Here is a 19,494-nt window from a genome sequence, read left to right as displayed (position 1 = left end):
GTCCCTGGACATAGCTAAAGGAGACCATCAAACACTACACACACACACACGCGCACGTACATGGGGGCAGACAGAGTCCCCCCCCCCCCAAGAATGGCAAGAGACACACAGAGATCGGAGTCAACCCACACACAGCGCTTTCAGCAAAGGGAGACCCCTTGTCAGCGCAGACTGTGTCCCTTAATAGGAGACACAATCTGTTTACAGCCTCCCCTCCCCCTTATATAGCCCCCTGGTAGCATGTACTAACAGTTGGTGCTGCTGTGGAGGGACCTGTTCTTCCATCCAGCACTGTGCAGGCAGAAAAAAGGCGCTGGAACGCTGCTGGGTCCGCTCTGAGAAGCTCCGCCCCCCTTAATGGTGCTGTCTTCCCGCTCTTCATAGATTATACTGGCCTGAGGTAAAACTTGCTGGCTATGATCCGCGGACCCCGACAGACTTGTGGACCTGTGTGGTGGTAAGCGCTGGCTCAAGACGCTCCTCACAGCACCGCACCATGTGCCTCTGAACCTTCACAGGAGCGCAGTTAATACTGCTCTCCCTCCCCGTTGCCACCATCTTCACACCGGCCCCCTGCTTGCTAGGGGGGTCGGTGACTCACTCACCACTTCTTCAGCTCTGAGCTCTGTAAGGGGTTGGCAGCATGCTGCTGGGGCGAGTGGTCCCCTGTGGTGGAGAACGATCAGACCCCTCTGGAGCTCAGTGTCCAGTCCGCGGAGACAGTGGCTCAGACCCCGCAGGGCGGACACTGCTTCCCCCCTTAGTCCCTCGCTGCAGGCAGGCTATTGCCAACAGCCTCCTGTAAAATAAAAAAACTCTAAAAATAACTTTTACTAGAAAAGCTTTGTAGAGCTCCCCTAGCTGTAACCGGGTCCTCCGGGCACATTTTCTAAACTGAGTCTGGTGGGAGGTGCATAGAGGGAGGATCCAGCCCACACACTCAAACTCTTAAAGTGCCAATGGCTCCTGGTGGACCCGTCTATACCCCATGGTACTAATGTGGACCCCAGCATCCTCTAGGACGTAAGAGAAATCTATATGTAAGCAGCTATATGGTGACTCCAGGCAGGTGAATGTGTCGCCTAATGTGCACTGCGTGCGCCTGGCCGGTACCATGGGGCCTGGTACTGAACAGGGCTTGGTCAGTGTGATAAAGTTGTCTTACTCTGGAGAGCCACCATGATGACTATTTATAGAACAGATCCCTTGCTCAGTTTTTGTTACTGGAAGAGGAAAGTTGTCTTAATATTTGCTTTTGTTATATATAACAAGGCATGTATTTTTATCTTCACGATTAAGTGCTGCACATGCGGGGGCAGACAGGGGGGGGGCGCTCATTTCACCCGGCGGGTGAAGTGAGCGACCCGCTAGATTGGCCTGCATGCAGACCAATGTAGCACCAGCGATAGCGCTGCGCATCGCTATCACGAGGGGTACACACGGAGCGATCATGCTTAAATTCTAAGCAATCTAGTCAGATTGCTTAGAATATCGCTCCGTGAGTACCCCCCTTAAATCAATGGTGCAGTGGAGCTTACAATCTATATTTCCTACCACACACACACATAATGGTTAATTTATTTTTGTCAAACAAATTAACCTACCAGTATATTTTGGATTGTGGGAGAAAACTTCAGCAAGTGGGGGGAGAATATACAAATTCCACAAAGTTAGGGCCAGGGTAGGAATCAGGGCTGTGAGGCAGTAATGCTGGCCTTTGTTGTGGTTCATGGGATAGGACTGGAATTTTCATGCTTAAAAAAAAAAAAGTGATGCAGTCATGTGACAGTCTGCCCAAAGGTAAGTATTGGGTTTAGGCACTAGAAGGGGGATTGGCTGTAGCTGCCACCCCCTGTGAGTTAGCCCTAGCCACTACCACCAGGCAGTTTAGGGTAGAAGGAAGGGGAGGGGTAAATGAAAGAAATTACCCCCATCGCCTGTCGCCATTCTAATTGTCAGGGTGCCGGCATCAGTCATATGACAGACAGCATCCTGACCGCTAGGATCCTGTGTCCCCCCCCCAAAAAAAAGTACTTCTCGATACACATAGGAATAAACACCCCTGCTCCCTTAAGCAAGGTCATTTAAAGTATCCTCTACCAATTGCAAAGGAATTACTGTAAGTAAAAGGGTACTTTGTTTTCCTAGGGTGGTCTTCAGTATGCCGGCTGTTGGGATCCCGACAGCCGGCATACCGACACTTATTCTCCCTCGTGGGGGGTCCACGACCCACCTGGAGGGAGAATAAAATAGCGTGGCGCGCCACCGTGCCCGTAGCGTGGCGAGCGCAGCGATCCCGCAAGGGGCTCATTTGCACTCGCCACAGTCGGAAAGCCGGCGGTCGGGCTCCCGGCGCCGGTATGCTGGTCGCCGGCATACCGTAGTGAACCCGTTTTCCTACACAATAACATGCAACAATCACTGCAGACAGTGTTGTACTCTTTTATTCAGCTGTAAAAAGTAGATTTATTTTAAAATAACTCATTTCATATTTTCCTTAACACCATAATACTGGAGCTAAAAGGATGATGTAACAGTCATACTACATACAGTAATTTCCTGTATTACAGCAAACAGCAAGCCCTGAACAAGAGGAGATTGTGGGATGGGTCCACATTCAGGGATAAACTTTCATTAGCAGAGATGAAGACTACAGCGCCTGGATGAAGACTTAAACCTCCATTCAATCCTTGGCTTGAGGCCTGGCCTCTGACCAGCAGCAGAATACTTGCAGAATCTATGGGTGGCACATGATACTGTGATACAGTAGAGGGTACCTGCAGGAAAAGAGGAATACATTACAGTTTCATTAAGCATTCATTTCAATGCAGTAAAGAACCTATTAATACACATACAATAATGTCTGTTACCATTAATTAACAGATAACTAAGAAGAATCCTGTCTGAGCCCTCGAATACTCGACAAGTATCTACCATTTATTCTTAAATTGTTTGTGCGCTCAAGAATATACTCATCAGTTAAGGTGTGATGCAAATAACTATGGCTGTGTCAGTGGCCATCTAGTGGTCAGAGGCATTAGAACAGAGAAATCTATGATCAGGCTAAGATGTAATATTGCGATAGGCTGGAGATGGCATACAGATGAGGTCTTTTAGCAAAAAAATTTTATTTCGCTTTTTAAGCATAAAATGCAAACCCTGTTCTGTGTGGAGAGGAGACTGCAATTTTTTTTTCCATTTTTTTTTTCAATCTAAATGTAAAGTTGTATCTGCAGAGTAGTATTTAAAGAACATGTCATCTTTCTGTGTGGACTGATTTCATTTTCTCATATGTTTATGCTTCTGTGAGCCAGCAACCTTAGGGTATGCAAAGCTTAGAGACAATGAGGTAGTCAATGGAACCAAATTATTGTAAAATTATTTTTATTATGGGTAAAATGAGGCAGTATAATATAATGGTAAGGTTGGTTCTAAATCGGAGTGGGAGAAGGGACCTCTGACGTTATTAGGGGAGGAGCTACGGCCGAACAGGGTACCTGAAAAGTTTGCTCGCCACGATTCGGGCTCGGTGGCTTGCTTCGCTCGCCACCGGGTTATTAAAGGTAATAGTTGGCATGGATAGTAGAAGAACTATCCCGCTGGCCTAGCTCCTCCCCCTGGTGTCATGGCTCCTCCCCCTGACGTAAAAGGTCCCTTAGGCCACTTGGATCTAGCATCTACCATAACGGTAATCTTGAAATCACATTCATATGATCACCCAGGCAGCTGTGTTGCATTGCAGTGATCACCAAGAATTAGGGTTGTATTCAATTCAAGTCGGATTTGCCAACTTGTCGGATTTGCCAACTTGAACCTATTCAATCAAGCTCCCATTTATCCGAAAAGTCAGAAAATACTACTTTTCGGAAAGCACGAGAATCGGCGTGATTAGCCGCGGATCCACGTGTTTTGTCGTATTCACGGCCAAATCAGACAGGTTTTATCCCGTTTCTGACCATGTCAATCCGACTTTAAAAAAAGTTGGATTGGCATTGTCGGGAACGGACAAATCCTGTCTGATTTGGCCGCAAATTGAATACTGTAATGTCGGATCCTTTACGTTGGAAAGGATCCGACATCAATTGAATATACTCCTTAATTAAGGATGATAAAGTGCTAATCCCATCGCAAACTGAATAGGACTAAAAGATGTGCCCATAGTGTTGGCAGTTAGTACCAATAATTAACATATCACCAATAGTTTAAAAACATACAGCGCAAAAATGATTCTAATCAACCTATCATGATAAACAAATATTACTAGCATCTATATCCAATTGGCAGCAAGATTTTTGCAGCAGAAATGAACGTGCCTATCACACTCCATATCAGAGTATCAGATTACTGTGGCTATGTGATTCCCACCCATCCAACTAAAAAAAAGGGTGCAATTATTTTTTCTAGTAAAAGCTGCATTTCATATTTAAAAAAGATCAGCCTGTACCCTAAAAACCTACAAATAAATATTGAATGGTAGTATAGCTGTCTTACAGTCCATAAGAAACCTACTTCGAGCTTTTAAAAGACGGTTGATTTTTTGCATTTTAAAAGAACAGTAAAAAAAAAAAAAAATTATATATATATATATATATATATATATATATATATATATATATATTTATTTATTTATATTTGGTCAGACTAAATGTAATTTTCACCATGTCACCGGGAGTGAGAAGAGCATCGCTGGAATCCAAGTTAATAAATGGCACTTCAAACTATCTTTATCTTCTTCGGGTTCCACAGGGATACCATCGGGGTTATAGGATCAGCCAGGATGCATTGGTCCCTCTCCCTATAAACCCACCTCCATGCTCAGGCAGGTCAGTTTTTTGTATGGTGCAGCAGGAAGCTGAATGTACCTCTTACAGGGGGCTGGCCAAAATGGGTTTTCATAGTTTATTTTATTTTTTTCTACTTTTTCACCGAGCCTGTCATCATTGGATGTCTGGCAGACTCCAGCACTCTAGGCTCCAACACTCCCCTACGATGCCGAAACCCCCGCACGGCCTCTGCCAAGATGGCTACTTGCAGCAGGGTCCACAACAATGCGATTAGCACCGCTGCTGATGGGCAACCCCTGGACTGCGTGGCTGGCCATCGGGAAGCAAGTACGGGGTCCCGCACTTAAATCATAGTCTGCCATGCAGGTGCCACCTGTGGACACTGGCGCATGATCAGGGACTCCACTAGACCACCAGGGCACGGTATAAACCTTTTACAGGACTCCACTAGACCACCAGGGCACGGTATAAACCTTTTACAGAGTCCCTCAGTACCGGTGGTTGAAATGCCAGCAAAGGGGAGGGAGAGCTAGCCTGTAGCCCCTCCCCCAGCTTTAGGTGCCAGTCCTCCATGGACTTCCCACCTTTTAGCTGCTTCCTCACACCCTCCTCCCCTCAAGAGACTCGGGCAGCCATCTCTCAAGCAAGCCAGGTCTCCGGTAACGCAGGGTTCAGTCTCCCTGTAAAAACGTCTCCAAGAAGCCAGGTTTTTACATGACTTATATCCTACCTGCCGGAGAAAAAAAAAAAGCTGAGTAGTTGATAAAGTGCTTATTGCAGTAATATGATTGTATTTCCTGCATTACATGTGACCTGTGCTGGTTTTCTGCCGTCTGAATTTCTCCTTTCAGTTTATATCTGTCCCTGTCTTTCTAGCCCTGTGACCAGGCGTGTTCAGGTATTTAACTTACAGTCATCAGTAATATTACAGAATTTCTGTCATATACTCCATTCAGGCTGCCACACCCTTGGACTTACACTACAGTGTGTGTGGGCGACTCCCTATCCTTCCAGCTATGGGGGTCATTCCGAGTTGATCTTAGCTGTGCTAAATTTAGCACAGCTAGGATCATGTTCCCTGACATGCGGGGGGACGCCCAGCACAGGGCTAGCCCGCCCCGCATGTCTGTCCGGCCCCCCCACACAAGTACAAAAGGATCGCGCAGCAGTGATGCTTTTGTACTTGTGGAGTAACTCCCAGCCAGCGCAGCTCTTGCAGCTGGCTGGGAGTTACTCGTCGCTGCCCCTGGTCGCAGTGCCTGCGTGTGATGTCACGCAGCCGCTGCGGCCTGCCCCCCGCACGGTCTGGCCACGCCTGCGTTGGCCACACCACGCCCCCATAACGGCGGCCAAATGCCGCCATGCTGCCCCCTCCCACCCAGCGACCGCCTCTGCCTGTCAATCAGGAACAGGCAATCGCTAGGGTACGACGGCCTTCGGCCGACCGGCATGTGCCGGCGTACTGCAGCAGCGGCGCATGCGCATTTCCGACCCGATTGCTGCGCTGTGATAAACTGCAGCAAGCAATCAGGTCGGAATGACCCCCTATGTCTAACAGTGCTAAAGGTTGCAAACAGCCTGATACCACAGTCTTACTGACATGTAGATTGTGCTCTGCAGGCTTAACTGCGCAGGATGTACTATGGTATGGGCTCTGTGTAAACTGCTATGCACTGGCCAGTCAACATCCCTAGCACCTACTCAAGAACCCCCATGGGCTTCTTTCACTCAGTTATTGGGTGCCTTAGTGGATTGGCTAACACCACCTAATAATGTCCCTATAGCTGACCCACCTTGGGTGGATACACTAAATACTGTTCAGTGCCTAGCCCAAGCATCTCTGGCATTACAAAAGATGTTACCTGGGACTAAACCATCCTCTAGGTCCACTATTAGGACCCCTTCATCTCAGTCCACTGCCATATCAGACTCAAATGAATCATCTGCTGAGGAAGGGGATAACGCACAGTCAGTCTATCACTGACTCCTGCATTCTGGCAGATGATTCTACCAACACTGTGGAGGTCGCACCTTTAATTGAAGCTATTAGACATATCCTTCAACTCACCGAGGATGAACCGGAGCCAGTCGCTAAGAAAAAGGACGGTTTTAAGCAACAAAAGGTTGTGAAGTCTGAATTTCCACATTCAGATCACCTCATGGAAATTAAGACAGGAACCCTGGAAAACTCCATGTAAAAAGTTTCCTGTGTCTAGAGAGGTAGCTTCCCGATACCCTCTTTCTGCAGAGACCCACTGTGGCAGCCTTGTGGGCCACAAAAACCCATTGAATCATGGTTACAGGCCCTAGAGGAGGAATTACCTTCCGATATATCGGAGGACTGCATGTCATACTTGGCTCTTATGCTATAAGCAAGTGTTTACATACGCAAGGCCTTATCTGATTTATCTGATGCCAGAGTACTGGCAGCTAAGGCGTCTACCACCTCTATACTGGCTCAGCGCATTCTCTGGCTCCGTTCCTGGAAAGCAGACCTTGATTCCAAGAAAACTTTGGAATTTCTCCCCTTTACGGGTGAAGTGTTATTTGGGGCTGAATTGGACAAAATTGTCACTACATTAGTCGCACCTAAGACTGCTTTTCTCCAGTCCACACCAACTCCACATGCTAAAAGAGTTTTACTTTTCGTACCTCTCGTCCTCCAGGAAAAGAGAAAGGACATGCTTTCCCCAGACATACTTCTGCCACTAAGGCTAAGCCCAAGGCCATGCAGCTTTGGCAGCTCATCAACCTTCAGTAAAACCAGTCAAGGCCGAAGAGGTGGGCCACCTCCTGGGGGAACCCCAACGTGGCAGGCCGACTTCTTCACTTCACGCATGTCTAGACTGGGACGCCTGGGAGTAAGTAGTCTCACGGGTACGCCGTCTCATTCAAAAGAGCCCCCCCAACGGTTCTTTTGCACAGGTTTCCCCTCAGACCTATAAAAGGCTACAATTCTACAACAGGGTTTGCAATCACTCCTGCAATCAGGTGTGATCATACAGGTGGGGGGATCTCAATGCAGAAAGGGCTATTATGCCTCCCTGTTTCTAGTGCCCAAGCCAAATGGGTCACACCGACCCATCCTCAACATTAAATCTCTCAACAGATTTGTCAAGGTTCCCAAATTCCACATGGAGACCCTTCAATCTATAGTACTTGCTATGGAACCGGGGGATTTTATGGTGTCCTTGGATATACAGGATGCCTATCTGCATATCCCTATTGCTCCCTTGAATCAGCAATACCTGCATTTTGCTATAGGCAGCCAACATTATCAGTCAGGGCACTGCTGTTTGGACTGTCTACGGCGCCCAGAATTTTACGAAAGTTATGGCAGTAATGGCAGCGCAGCTGCATCGTCAGGAGGTCAGAGTACTTTCCTATCCGGACAACTTTCTGCTGCTAGCTATTTTACAAGAAGTTTTGCTCAGACACTTTCAACTCACGATGGCCTTCCTTCAGTCCCACAGATGGCTCATCAATTGGAAAATTGGAACATCGTCCCAGCGGATGTTACACTTGAAAGCCCTATTAGACTCTGCATCTTTTTCTTCCAACAGAAAGTTTCCAAACTGCAGGTCAGGATTCGCAGGCTGCTCCAGCCATGCCGAATGTCCATTCACTCAGCCATGCAGGTCCTCGAACTGACGGTCTCGACTTCGACATGGTAGAGTACGCTTAGTTCCATTCTTGTCCTCTACAACATCTGACTGGAACAGCCAGCCTCATCTGAACAGATCTCAAATGATGATTCTCACTCCGGAGGTTCGATTGTCCCTCACCTGGTGGCTCCACCTGACCAACTTGGACAAAAGTCGAATCTTTTGTATTACGGACTGGGTCCTACTAACCACAGACACCAGCCTCCGCGGTTGGGGAGCAGTGACGTCACACAGCACTCGTTGGACGCTATCAGAGTCCCGTCTCTCAATCAATTTTCTGGAACTGTGAGCTGTATACAAAGCCTTAACTCATGCAAAATATGTTCTTCATGGCAGACCTGTTCAGGTTCAGTGCGACAATGCCACAGCAGTGGCTTATCTCAATTACCAAGGCAGCACTCGCAACCAGATGGCGATGCTGGAATTGTCCCGCATTCTCAGGTGGGCAGAACGTCACCTTCCAGCAATCTCAACAGTATACATTCCAGGGAAACTAAACTGGAGAGCAGACTTCCTCAGTCGCCAAGACATTGACGTGGACGAATGGTCCCTTCATCGAGAAATCTTCCAACTTCTAGTAGACAAGTGGTGTCTTCCAGATGTTGACCTCATGGCCTTGCGACACAACCACAAGGTTCCGGTCTACGGATCCTGATCCCGGGACCCACAAGCAGAGTTCATGGACGCTCTCTCCATCAAGTGGACCTTATGTCTCATGTACATCTTTCCTACAGTATCCCTTCTGCCAAGGGTTCTGCGGAAACTGAAACAAGAAGGAGGTAGCCTCACTGTGGTAGCCCCAGCGTGGGCCAGACGTCATTGGTTCTTGAACCTACAAGGCCTCTCTGTGGGAGTTTCCACTATGCCATGACCTCTTGTCTTAGTGAGATTGTGTCTGCACCTGGACCAGCCACATCTAACTTGGATGGCATGGCTCTTGAGTCTTCCATACTGAGGGCGAAAGGATTTTCTGGCCCAGTTGTGCAAACAAGGACATCTGAATGAGGAAACTGTGGTACCGGCCTTCGTCTCCTCGGATCTCTCCACTGCAGTGTGTTCTTTGGATATGGTTCGTGCCCTCTGTATCTGTGTGGACCGAACAAGTTCACTACAGAAATCGGATTCCCTCTTCATCCTCTATGGGTTTCACAAATGTGATTGGCCAGCTAATAAACAGACTCTGGCCAGATGGATTAGAATGGCAATCGCACATGCATACTCTCAGGCTTGTCTTCAAATCTTAGTTTCTATCTCTGCTCATTCTGTGGCACATCTGCTTAACAATTGTGCAAAGCGGCTACATGGTCTTCTATCCACACTTTTCTTAGGTCTATGCCTTTAATACATTCACCTCCCAGGATGCTTAATTTAGACGCAAATTTCTACTATCCAGGAGCGTCCCCATCCTTGAAGTACTGCTTTAGGACATCCCCGATGTTATCCCTGTGGAGCCCTATGGAACCCAAAGAAGAAAAGGACAGTTATGGTAGATTTACCTTTTGTTAACTCTCTTCCTTCGAGGTCCATAGGGACCACAGGACGCCCAAACTGACACGCCTGGCCTATATGGGTTTACGGCATTGGTCATTAGTTCCCTTCTCCTGTCTGTGAGATTGTGTTCTTATGTGTACCAAATCTTTCTTCTCTCTCTCTATATCCTCTTCCTGCTTTGGGCTTGTTGCCAAACTGACCTGCCTGAGCATGGAGGCGGGGTTTTAGGGACTGATGCATCATGGAATCTCTGAAAATACTTAACTGTATGGTGCCCAGGCTGATCCTATCACCTGTGGACCCTATGGACCTCGAAGAAAGAGTTAACAAAGGTAAGTCTACCATAACTCTTCTTTTTTGCCCTCTTATTTCTCGTTCATTAAATTTACCAGCATTCATGCAAAAACCATGGGGTGAATTAAGATTTTATTCCTTGACATAGATCGAAACAAGTTGGTGGGGATGGTCTGCAAGTGAGCTGCCTGCCATAATGTTCTAGGTGAATGAAGGAACAGAGCCCTGCTTTGGCCTACTGATGACATCTTGACTGCTCCATGTTTTCCCTGTGCTTATGCGGATTCTGAATACCAAATTGTTTCCTTACAAATATTTAAAATGCCCGCTCTAATATATATTGTAAACGCCTGCACCTCTTATTACCATGTGCCATGAATGTGCGCTATACATAGCAAAACACTGCATCCCATAAGAGAAAACAATACACCCACACATTATCTGAGTTCCAAAGCTCATTGATGTATATATTTGTTATTAAAAGGATATGTATTCAATATAACACAATGTACAGTATACACATAATTACAATTTATACAGTAAGCAGTTAATACATACAGTTACAGGCCAGCATACAATACCATTATCTTTCTTATATAAATTTGTCTCTCCATATCACTCTCTCTCTCTCTCTCTGTAAAATCATGCAGGCACTCCATCATCGTCTGGGACAAAAAAAGCAACTGAGAACTGTGTGTCTCTGCAATGTGTTATCTAGTTTGGGGGAGGGAACTTTCTCATTCATGATGAGTCACTAGTCTGTTGGTAAACAGGTTCAGCCTTGGAGACATCAAAAGGGGCTGGCCTGAGCTTCCTGTCCACTACCTGTTTCTGTAAATGTCTATTGTTCTAATAAAAGAGATTTTAGCTTTCATACATTTAATCATAACTCCTTGTTGCAATGTCCTACAACTTAATAACAAGTATCAAATGAATCTACACAATAATCTGGTTGCTTTAATAGTAAATATGACAGGTCTATCTTGCTTTGTTCAAATAATACACATACATGACATTACTTCATTATATAATTTTAAATCATCATGATGTCTGGCGCTTGATATTATTATAATTATGTACTGTATGAAATAAGTGTCGAATCCATCTCTGTGGCATGTCCGTGTAAATGCGTGTGTTACCATATATTGCTGTGCTCGCTGCGCGTATTTGCAAGTATAGCGACTTATATGTGTGTAGTTTGTATGTTCTTTTTATGTAATATTTTTGACTTCGACAGGATTCATTTTGGTAGGTGTCTTGATTCACTGGAATGTGTGTGTTATTCTTGTCTACTTATGTGTGTTTTAAAAAAGGGTATTGAACTATCAAGTTCATATTTCTGGGTACATCGGGGGCCAAAATGGAGGAGAATCCAGAGATATTACTTCCAGTCCATATACACCACAGAGTTGCTTACCCTGTGAATATATAAGTGATTGTAAGCTCTCACGAGCAGGGCCCTCTTTCCTCATGTGCTTATCCTTTGTCTTACTTTAATAATCTTCAACTGCACCAAATCCAGCAGTCTTCTGCCACCTGATACTTATTCCAGTGTCATCTGCTGATGTAACTATGTGTATTTACCCTGTACTTGTCCTATACTGTCATCAACTATAAGTTGCTGTTTTCCGGTTTGATTATTTATGTACTCTGTAATTGGGCGCTGCGGAACCCTTGTGGCGCCATATAAATAAAGGATAATAATAATAATAATAATAGTGTGTCATTTTAAAGTATCTCTCCTGTGAGTTATTTACTTAGGGGACAAACCCAACACTTTTAAGGGTAAGGTGAAGTATCCAACAGGACCCCCAGTGAACAATACCTTGACTCTTTTTTTAAACAGTTCAGTTTTTTTCACCAATATTTAAGGTTTATTACCTAGATTACATTATATAGTTTTTCATTGATCTGAGGTGGATAAAACAAACCCTGAAAACTTTACACAGTGTCAAAATATCCCTTATAAGGAACGTTGTGCAGTGTTTGGTATTCTTTAGCAAAGCTCCATTATCTCCTCCATTCTGTTTTTTAAAGATTTCACATATTGAATTGTTTAAGCAAGTAAGTAAAATATATAACGCAAAAGCAAGAAATTGCTATTTTTTTGTCATATTGCCGAATTTGTCGCAGCCCCTTTAAACAGTGGAATAAAAATGACGGATCTTAAGACCGTCTCCACTGTTGTATCTAAAGAGACTCTAATGAAGTCTGTGCATGATCATTCTTTAGGCCCACATAGGAGGGTTTTTATTTATTTTTTAAATGGAAGGTACCTGGTCACTTTACAAATAATTTCTTATTGAACCTTTGTTGTAATGATTTGGTTTTTCTACTCAGCACTGCAATAAATAGGTACTGGGTTGTTATAGCCATCTCTACAGAAGAAAACAAAATCACTGTTACTGTTTTAATTCTATAAGTATTTAAATCTTAATGATCTTACCTCAATTTTAATGACTGTAAAATCAGGCACGGGAGGGTTGTAGAGGAGAGCATAGGGGTCACTGCTGATTGGTGTAGGAGTGAAATGTTTCGCAGAGGCTGGAGCTGTTATGTAGGTCAGCATCTCACACAGTGTGTCCACATCTATAAACTTAGGCGTGAGTCCAGCACGTACAGTGTTATCAGAACAAGCCATACATTCCACGCAGTCTGTAGAAAGAAAGGTACTGGTAAATAAAAAGATTCAAATCAACATTCAATTACTCACTTAACGGCAGGAGGGGTTCCTTCCATCCATGACCAAATCAAATATTTATTTATTAATGGACCAATGAGTTTTATTTTAATTATTTTAATTTTGTGACAAATGGGGGATTTTTGTAATTTGGTATACATAACCTAAGGGAAATCAAGGTAAAATGTAAAATAAAAACAATACAGCATTCTGGGATGTTTGCTGGGATGTACTTAGGGAATGCCTTGACATTTAGCCCTCAATTACAGTGATAACCAAAGACAAAAGTAATAATGTTAAGATTATCATTGCTGATGAGTTGAGAGATGCCACAAAGCTCTGCTGAACCAGGCAGTGGGGAAAAACAGGCCATACATAAAACAGGGACATACACGGTACACTAATTAAAAGCAGATGTGAGAAACAAAGGATGGGGAGAGTATGAGTAATAATGAGGTGGGTGTATTATCAGACCAGAGATTTAAGAAGGGATCATCAGTCTTGCATCATTTACAATGGTTTGAAGCAAGGATAAATGGGCCAAGACGTTAGGCTGGTGCTGGAAGGGGGGGATGGTCCTGGAGGGGGTGCCACCGCAACCCCCTGTTGTATACATTTCTATAATGCGCTGAAGCATGCACATCAGGGGACATGATCGCAGCACTGATCTAATGCAATCAGTACATAGAGCCTTATTCAAGTTTGTCAGCAAACCAAAAAAAGCTCACTAATGGGCAAAACCATGTGCACTGCAGGGGGGGAGGGGGGTCAGATGTAACATGTGCTGAGATATGGGTGGAGTGTGTTCAAATTTAAATCTAAATTGCAGTGTAAAAATAAACCTGTCCAGTATTTACCCTGCACAGAAACAGTATAACCCACCCAAATCTAACTCTCTCTGCAAATAATATATCTGCGACACCTGCAGTGCACATTAAGGTGCTTTTTTGATTTGCTAACAAACCGGAATAACCCCTATAGTCAGGAAATAGTATATAGAATGGTTATACGATGATATCTCTTTGTTCATTGAGATTCAGCTGAGACAGAGGAACTTGTAAAAAGTATCATGTATCGAATCTGAGAAACAGGTCTCCCCAAAGCAAAATAAAGATATAGCGGATGCAGAAACTTAAGAGCTGAGTATTGTACTTTAAATTGAATTGCCTATTTGTTTTTTGTTTTGTTGTGATTTTCACTTAGCTGCACCATTAAACTGTATTTCTATATAATAACACAAAGCGAATGACGCTTGATGCAAAGTGGCGATACATTACAATTATAGACACACACAGAGGCAGGATGACGAAATGCAGATACTTTAGAATCTGAAATAAATTGCTGACCTTCCCTAAGGAAAAAAAAAAAAATCACTTGTAATCTGAAGTGTCCCACATACAAACACACGAAGTAGTGAGTTGTACTGGCAAATACTCTCTCCAATAAAAACAGATAAGCATTACATTTCCCATGTAGGTCCTTCTAGAGTTACTCACCGCCCTCCAGATAAGCATGGGGCTCGTTGGCTCCTAGGTACATGGCTTCTCCAGGTTCAAGTGTCACTACATTGAGGAAATAAATGGCAAAACAGCCAATATCTCCAGGGAACTGTGAATGCAGTGTAAGGAGCAGATCTCCAATGCAGTAAGACACATCTCCTCCATTCTGAACTGGAAAATAAGTAGTGAAGTAAGAAGCATATCTTGACACAATACTCATTTATTGCAGCGTGATCAGGTGATTACTGCCACTAAGCTGGAGCTGTGCATCGCTAAAGAAAATGTTCCTTAGGACACTTGTGTACCTTGCTGAGTTGCACGCTGAACCAACAAATTAAGCTGTTCTGCACAGTCCTTCTTGCTGCTCTGCATCATACAAGTGAAGCATCTCTGTAGTGCCTTCCGCTCCTCCACCTCTTTACAGGGATCTGCTGCACTAGACTCCAACTGCAGAGCAGCCTCCTCACCAATAAGTGCACGAAACTCTGGAACAGCTGAAAAAAAATAGAAGGTATTACAAATGTTAAGATGATCATCCCCATGTATATGCATTGTATAAAGGGGATTGTATACCCTGTATATATGTTCTTACCCTGCAAGAAGCCTACAATCTCAGATATAGGCCTGAATCCACAAAGACCCCGGAAGGGGGTGAGTGCTATGGCCATCTCTGGTTTGTGGTTGTCATCAGGGTAATGCTGTGGAAACTGAGCATGGAGCTTCTTAGCCAGCGCCTATGTATGAAGATAAATAGATGAGAAGTCTTAGAAATACAATAAGTACAGTACAGGTAGATAATCAATATAAGATGGAAATAGAATTGTTCAGCCCCATCTTAGTTATCTAATATCATACCCCTGTTTTTTCCCCCATTCACTCATATTTCCTCTCTCTCTGTACTGCCACACCTCACCTTGTCTGGATGAGCCTGGATGGATAGTGCAAGTCTAACGGATAGCACTTTAAACAGAAAAGGAAGTTGTTCCTGGAAAGCTTCTCTGACTTTTGACCCAAGACAATCTGGATGAGCTGTAATCCACTGTCCCAGGGTCTTCTGGGTAACACGATTGTCTATGATTAGAGCATCACCTTTGGGGTGAGTTCCCATCCACAACTAATGAAAGAGAATTTTGAAGTATAAGAATAAATGTTGAAGGTAGCAATGCAGTTGATTTTGGGAACATTATGAAATAAAAAATAAAAAAGGGAGACAGAAAAAGTTCATGTAGTTCAGTGATTCCAAATTCTGTCCTCAAGACACCCTAACAGTCCAGGTTTTAAGGATATCAAGGCTGAGCACAGATGGTTAAACCTGTAACTATCAATATGATGGCATCTTAACACAACCAGCAGGTTCCAAGGTACAGCTCTTGCACACAGGATACTGCAGTCTTTCTGGTAGATGCACAGATGGCTTAGTAGACGTTCCCACTCATCTATGCCTTCCCCAAATCCAGATGATACTTCAAGTTCTTCTCAAGTTCAAGAGGGAAGGCAGCACGTTAATTCTGGTGGCCCCGGATTGGCCTCATCGTGGGAAAAACCTGTAACTATTCTCCAGGGCTTAGTAAATAGACCCTGATTCACCTGTTCCCAAGCTTGGTTATCCTTAAAACCTGGGCTGTTGGGGTGCCTTGAGTTTCAGGTTTGGGAACCTCCGATATAATCTGTAGCAATTTAGGCTTGGTCTGTTATTTCACTAGAAAACAAAACAAATGCCATTACTAATGAATACAGCAACGTCTCATCTTTCCCCATCACACCAGTTTTCTCCGGCAGGGTCCACAGGTTATCCACAGGATAACAATGGGATATGATGAAGCGACAGCGGATTTGCACCAATTGGTCAAAGCTTTTCCGGCCTCTCAGCATGCAACGGGCCCGTCCATATATCCCTGCCTCCTTGCTCAGGCAAATCAGTTTTTTGTTTGGTGCGGCAGGAGCCGGACACTGGTCAAAGGGCTGCTGGTTTTTAGCAGCCCTAAGCTTTCTTATTTTATTTTTATAGTCTTACTATTTTTCTGAGTGATCTTTCTAAACAGCATCTTATACGTACCTTAGAAAGCGTCGCTCCAACAACTCTCTGCCGGGTCGCGACAACGCTTACCCACGAGTACAGTGCTGTTTCAGCAGGCGTCTGTGTCGGATATACTAGCAGGTCCAACAGACGTTACCAGGTTGTGGCCGGAGCACAGGGAGAAGGTAAGGCATCGGTTCCCATTAGAAGGAGAATACGGCCACAGCCACACTGTTTTGGGAGGAGACCACCGGCTGCCACCTCGGGTGCACCAGCGCTAGGCCTTAGGGATCAGAGGCTCCAGGAATAGTATGAGGCCGCGATCCCTAGGGTTGATGTCAGCAGTGGGGAGTCAGACGCTCTCCTGGTCACCCCTCTCTCCGGTTCATGACCAGTTTCCTCCGAGTCTCCTGCCATGAACTGTTTCCCGCTTCCGGCTCAGGCGCTGTACACGAAGGGGACCCAGTCGCAGCATAGACAGCTGTGTGACTGGTGCGTCCGTGTTCACGAAGCGTCTGTGTTCACTATACTGTAGGTTCATGGAGTGGCAGTGTACACTAGTAGCGTCTGGATCCACTCAGCGTTCGCTAACGTATTGATCGGTCCAGGAAGCGAGGTGAGTCTCCCTGTATCCCACTCTACTGAGTATGGGTTGGTTATACAGCACTAAGTCTCTATCTACCCTTTAAGTTCGAATAGTTAGATAAGTGCCTATTACATATGAGTCTGTATACATTTACTGTTGTTTCTTTCGCATTGCGTCTGAATACGTTTGATCTTTTTAAACATGATGCAGTAATATGTTCTCCTACATGCTTAAAATGTTGTTGATGATGATGTGCTCATATTGCTTATTATACTAATGTATAACATGTGACTGACCGCTAGTGTGATTGCTGACTTTACTATATTTCTGTCAGTTTGTTTATGCCGATCCTCAAAGCTGGTGCATGGGTAGGGTCGGATTGTATATCACTAAGAAATTTAAAGTGATTACAGTCACAAATTGTGTAGTACACTGTGGAAGTGTTGATTATTTATCATGTCTAAGAGCGGCAAAAGGTGAGGAAGGTACACTCACGGCAACACCAACACTCATATAATGTTTGTCTTGCAAAGCTGTGTATCCTCTCAGATCTGGTTCAGGATGGTTTGTGTGCAAATTTTTTTAGCTTTCACCAGGGGTTAATGGAAAATACAAGGCAGATTCAGGTGCAGATAGATCCACCTTGGGCTATATATTTGCACAGACTTTATAACGGATAATTCTTCCAACTCCTGTACCAGGGATAGGTTACACTATTAACCCTTATATGCAGCTCCCCCCTATGCTGTATAACTTCCAGCAGAAGCTTCTCAAAAGACACAAGCTGATAAGCCAGTGGTAAGTAAATCTTCACCCTCACAGGCTACACATGATGCAGATGAGGATTCATTGGAAGATGAAAGCTCAATTATTTCTACTTCGGCATACGAAGAGGAGGAAGAAGGTCTCAGCTCAGTAGATATAGCTGAGTTAATTAAAGAAATGAAAGCCATTCTATCCTTAGAGGATTCAGCAGAGCCTGTGTTAAAAACCAAGGCACCTGTGTTTAAACGTCCCAAAACAGTTAAGACCGAGTTTCCAGGGTCAGATCAGCTGACGGAAATTATGGAAGTTTAGAATTCCTAGGAAATGGAATTCCAATTATCCTCTTCCAGCTGGGGTTTGTTTAAAAAGGAAGGAGGCTCCTAAAGTAGATACGCATGTAATTCGATTAGTGCGAAAATCTACATTACCTTTGCCTTCAACATCATTAAATGATGTCACGAATAGGAGAGTGGATGGTTTTTTAAAAACCATTTTTTCCCTGTCTGGGGCAGTCATAAGGCCATCCACGGCTTCAGCTTGGATGGCAAAGGCAGTGGCTGCCTGGGCTGATGCATTGGTGGGGAATTTTTCTATAAGCTTCTAGAGAGCAAAAATCCCAAATAGCTCATGTAAAACAGGCTGCAATGTTCCTGGAAGAAGCAGCATTGGATATCGGTACTATTGCCTCCAGGGCATCAGCTTCAACAATAGCTGCTCGCAGAGCAGTTTGGCTACGTACGTGGAAAGCTGATTCAAAATCTAAGAAGATTTTGGAATAGTTACCTTTTTCTGGAGATATTCTTTTTGGTAAAGAATTGACAGATATTCTGGAGTCAGAAGCTGACTCCAAGAAGGTCAAGTTTCCTTCCACATACAATTTCAAACCTAAAGTTCCGGCTGTTCGGCCCTTTCGGTCTCAAGGAAAAGCTAAAGGAAAAAGTGATGGCAAGCAGGTCCAATACAACACATCTGGTAAGAATATAAAGCATTGGGCTACCAGGGGACCGGTTGGGAAGACAGATAATAAACCATCATCCTGATGGTGTGGGCCTCCACCTGGGGGACCCCGGGGTGGGGGGATAACTTCTTCAGTTTGCACAGATCTGGCAGCAGTCTACAACAAATGCCTAGGTGCAGGAAGCGGTATCTCTAGGTTATGCTTTTGCCTTCCAGAAGCACCCTCCTCGAAGTTTTTTTGAACCAGCCCGTCTCGGGTAGAGAGGAAGACCAGGGCTTTTTTAGAAGCAGTTCAGAAATTGCTTCAGTCAGGAGTAGTCATTCCAGTTCCAGAGGATAGGGATTTTTTACTCCAACCTGTTTTTAGTTCAGAAGCCAAATGGGTCATTTTGGCCCATTCTCAATCTCAAAGTACTGAACAGATACGTTTGGGTACCTCGGTTTCACATGGAGACATTTTGTTCCATCATTTGGGCCATGGAGCCAGGGGATTATATGGTATTTGTGGATATAGAGGATGCTTACCTACATGTTCCTATAGCACTGTCCCATCAGTGCTATCTCAGGTTCGCTATCCTCCACAACAGCACTTTCAGTTCCATGATCTACCTTTTGGGTTAGCCACAACGCCCAGAGTATTTACCAAGATTATGGTGGTAATGGCATCTTATCTCCGCCAGCAGGGGATAAGAATTTTCCCATACCTCAACAATCTTTTAATCCTGGCACAGACGCAGAAATTGCTCTTATGTCATC

At 44.6% G+C, this 19,494-nt stretch overlaps 1 protein-coding gene across 6 annotated transcripts in view; it reads right to left on the bottom strand.

Moving 5' to 3' along the window:
• Positions 1 to 2,426: 2,426 nt before the first annotated feature.
• Positions 2,427 to 19,494, bottom strand: part of MPI (mannose phosphate isomerase) — an 82,310-nt gene continuing 65,242 nt past the window's right edge. For all 6 annotated transcript variants that reach the window (XM_063926379.1, XM_063926377.1, XM_063926380.1 and 3 more), the window contains 6 exons: positions 15,327 to 15,527; positions 15,006 to 15,147; positions 14,719 to 14,907; positions 14,411 to 14,584; positions 12,681 to 12,889; positions 2,427 to 2,777 (listed from right to left, as the gene is read on the bottom strand). In XM_063926379.1, the coding sequence (XP_063782449.1) occupies positions 2,565 to 2,777; positions 12,681 to 12,889; positions 14,411 to 14,584; positions 14,719 to 14,907; positions 15,006 to 15,147; positions 15,327 to 15,521 (1,122 nt within the window). In that variant the 5' untranslated portion in view covers positions 15,522 to 15,527 and the 3' untranslated portion in view covers positions 2,427 to 2,564. The remainder of the gene's footprint in view (positions 2,778 to 12,680; positions 12,890 to 14,410; positions 14,585 to 14,718; positions 14,908 to 15,005; positions 15,148 to 15,326; positions 15,528 to 19,494) is intronic.

Source organism: Pseudophryne corroboree, chromosome 6, assembly GCF_028390025.1.
Source record: "Pseudophryne corroboree isolate aPseCor3 chromosome 6, aPseCor3.hap2, whole genome shotgun sequence".
Taxonomy (NCBI): Eukaryota; Metazoa; Chordata; class Amphibia; order Anura; family Myobatrachidae; genus Pseudophryne; species Pseudophryne corroboree.
Note: the sequence above shows the minus strand (reverse complement) of the source record. Positions and strands in the feature narration are given on the sequence as shown.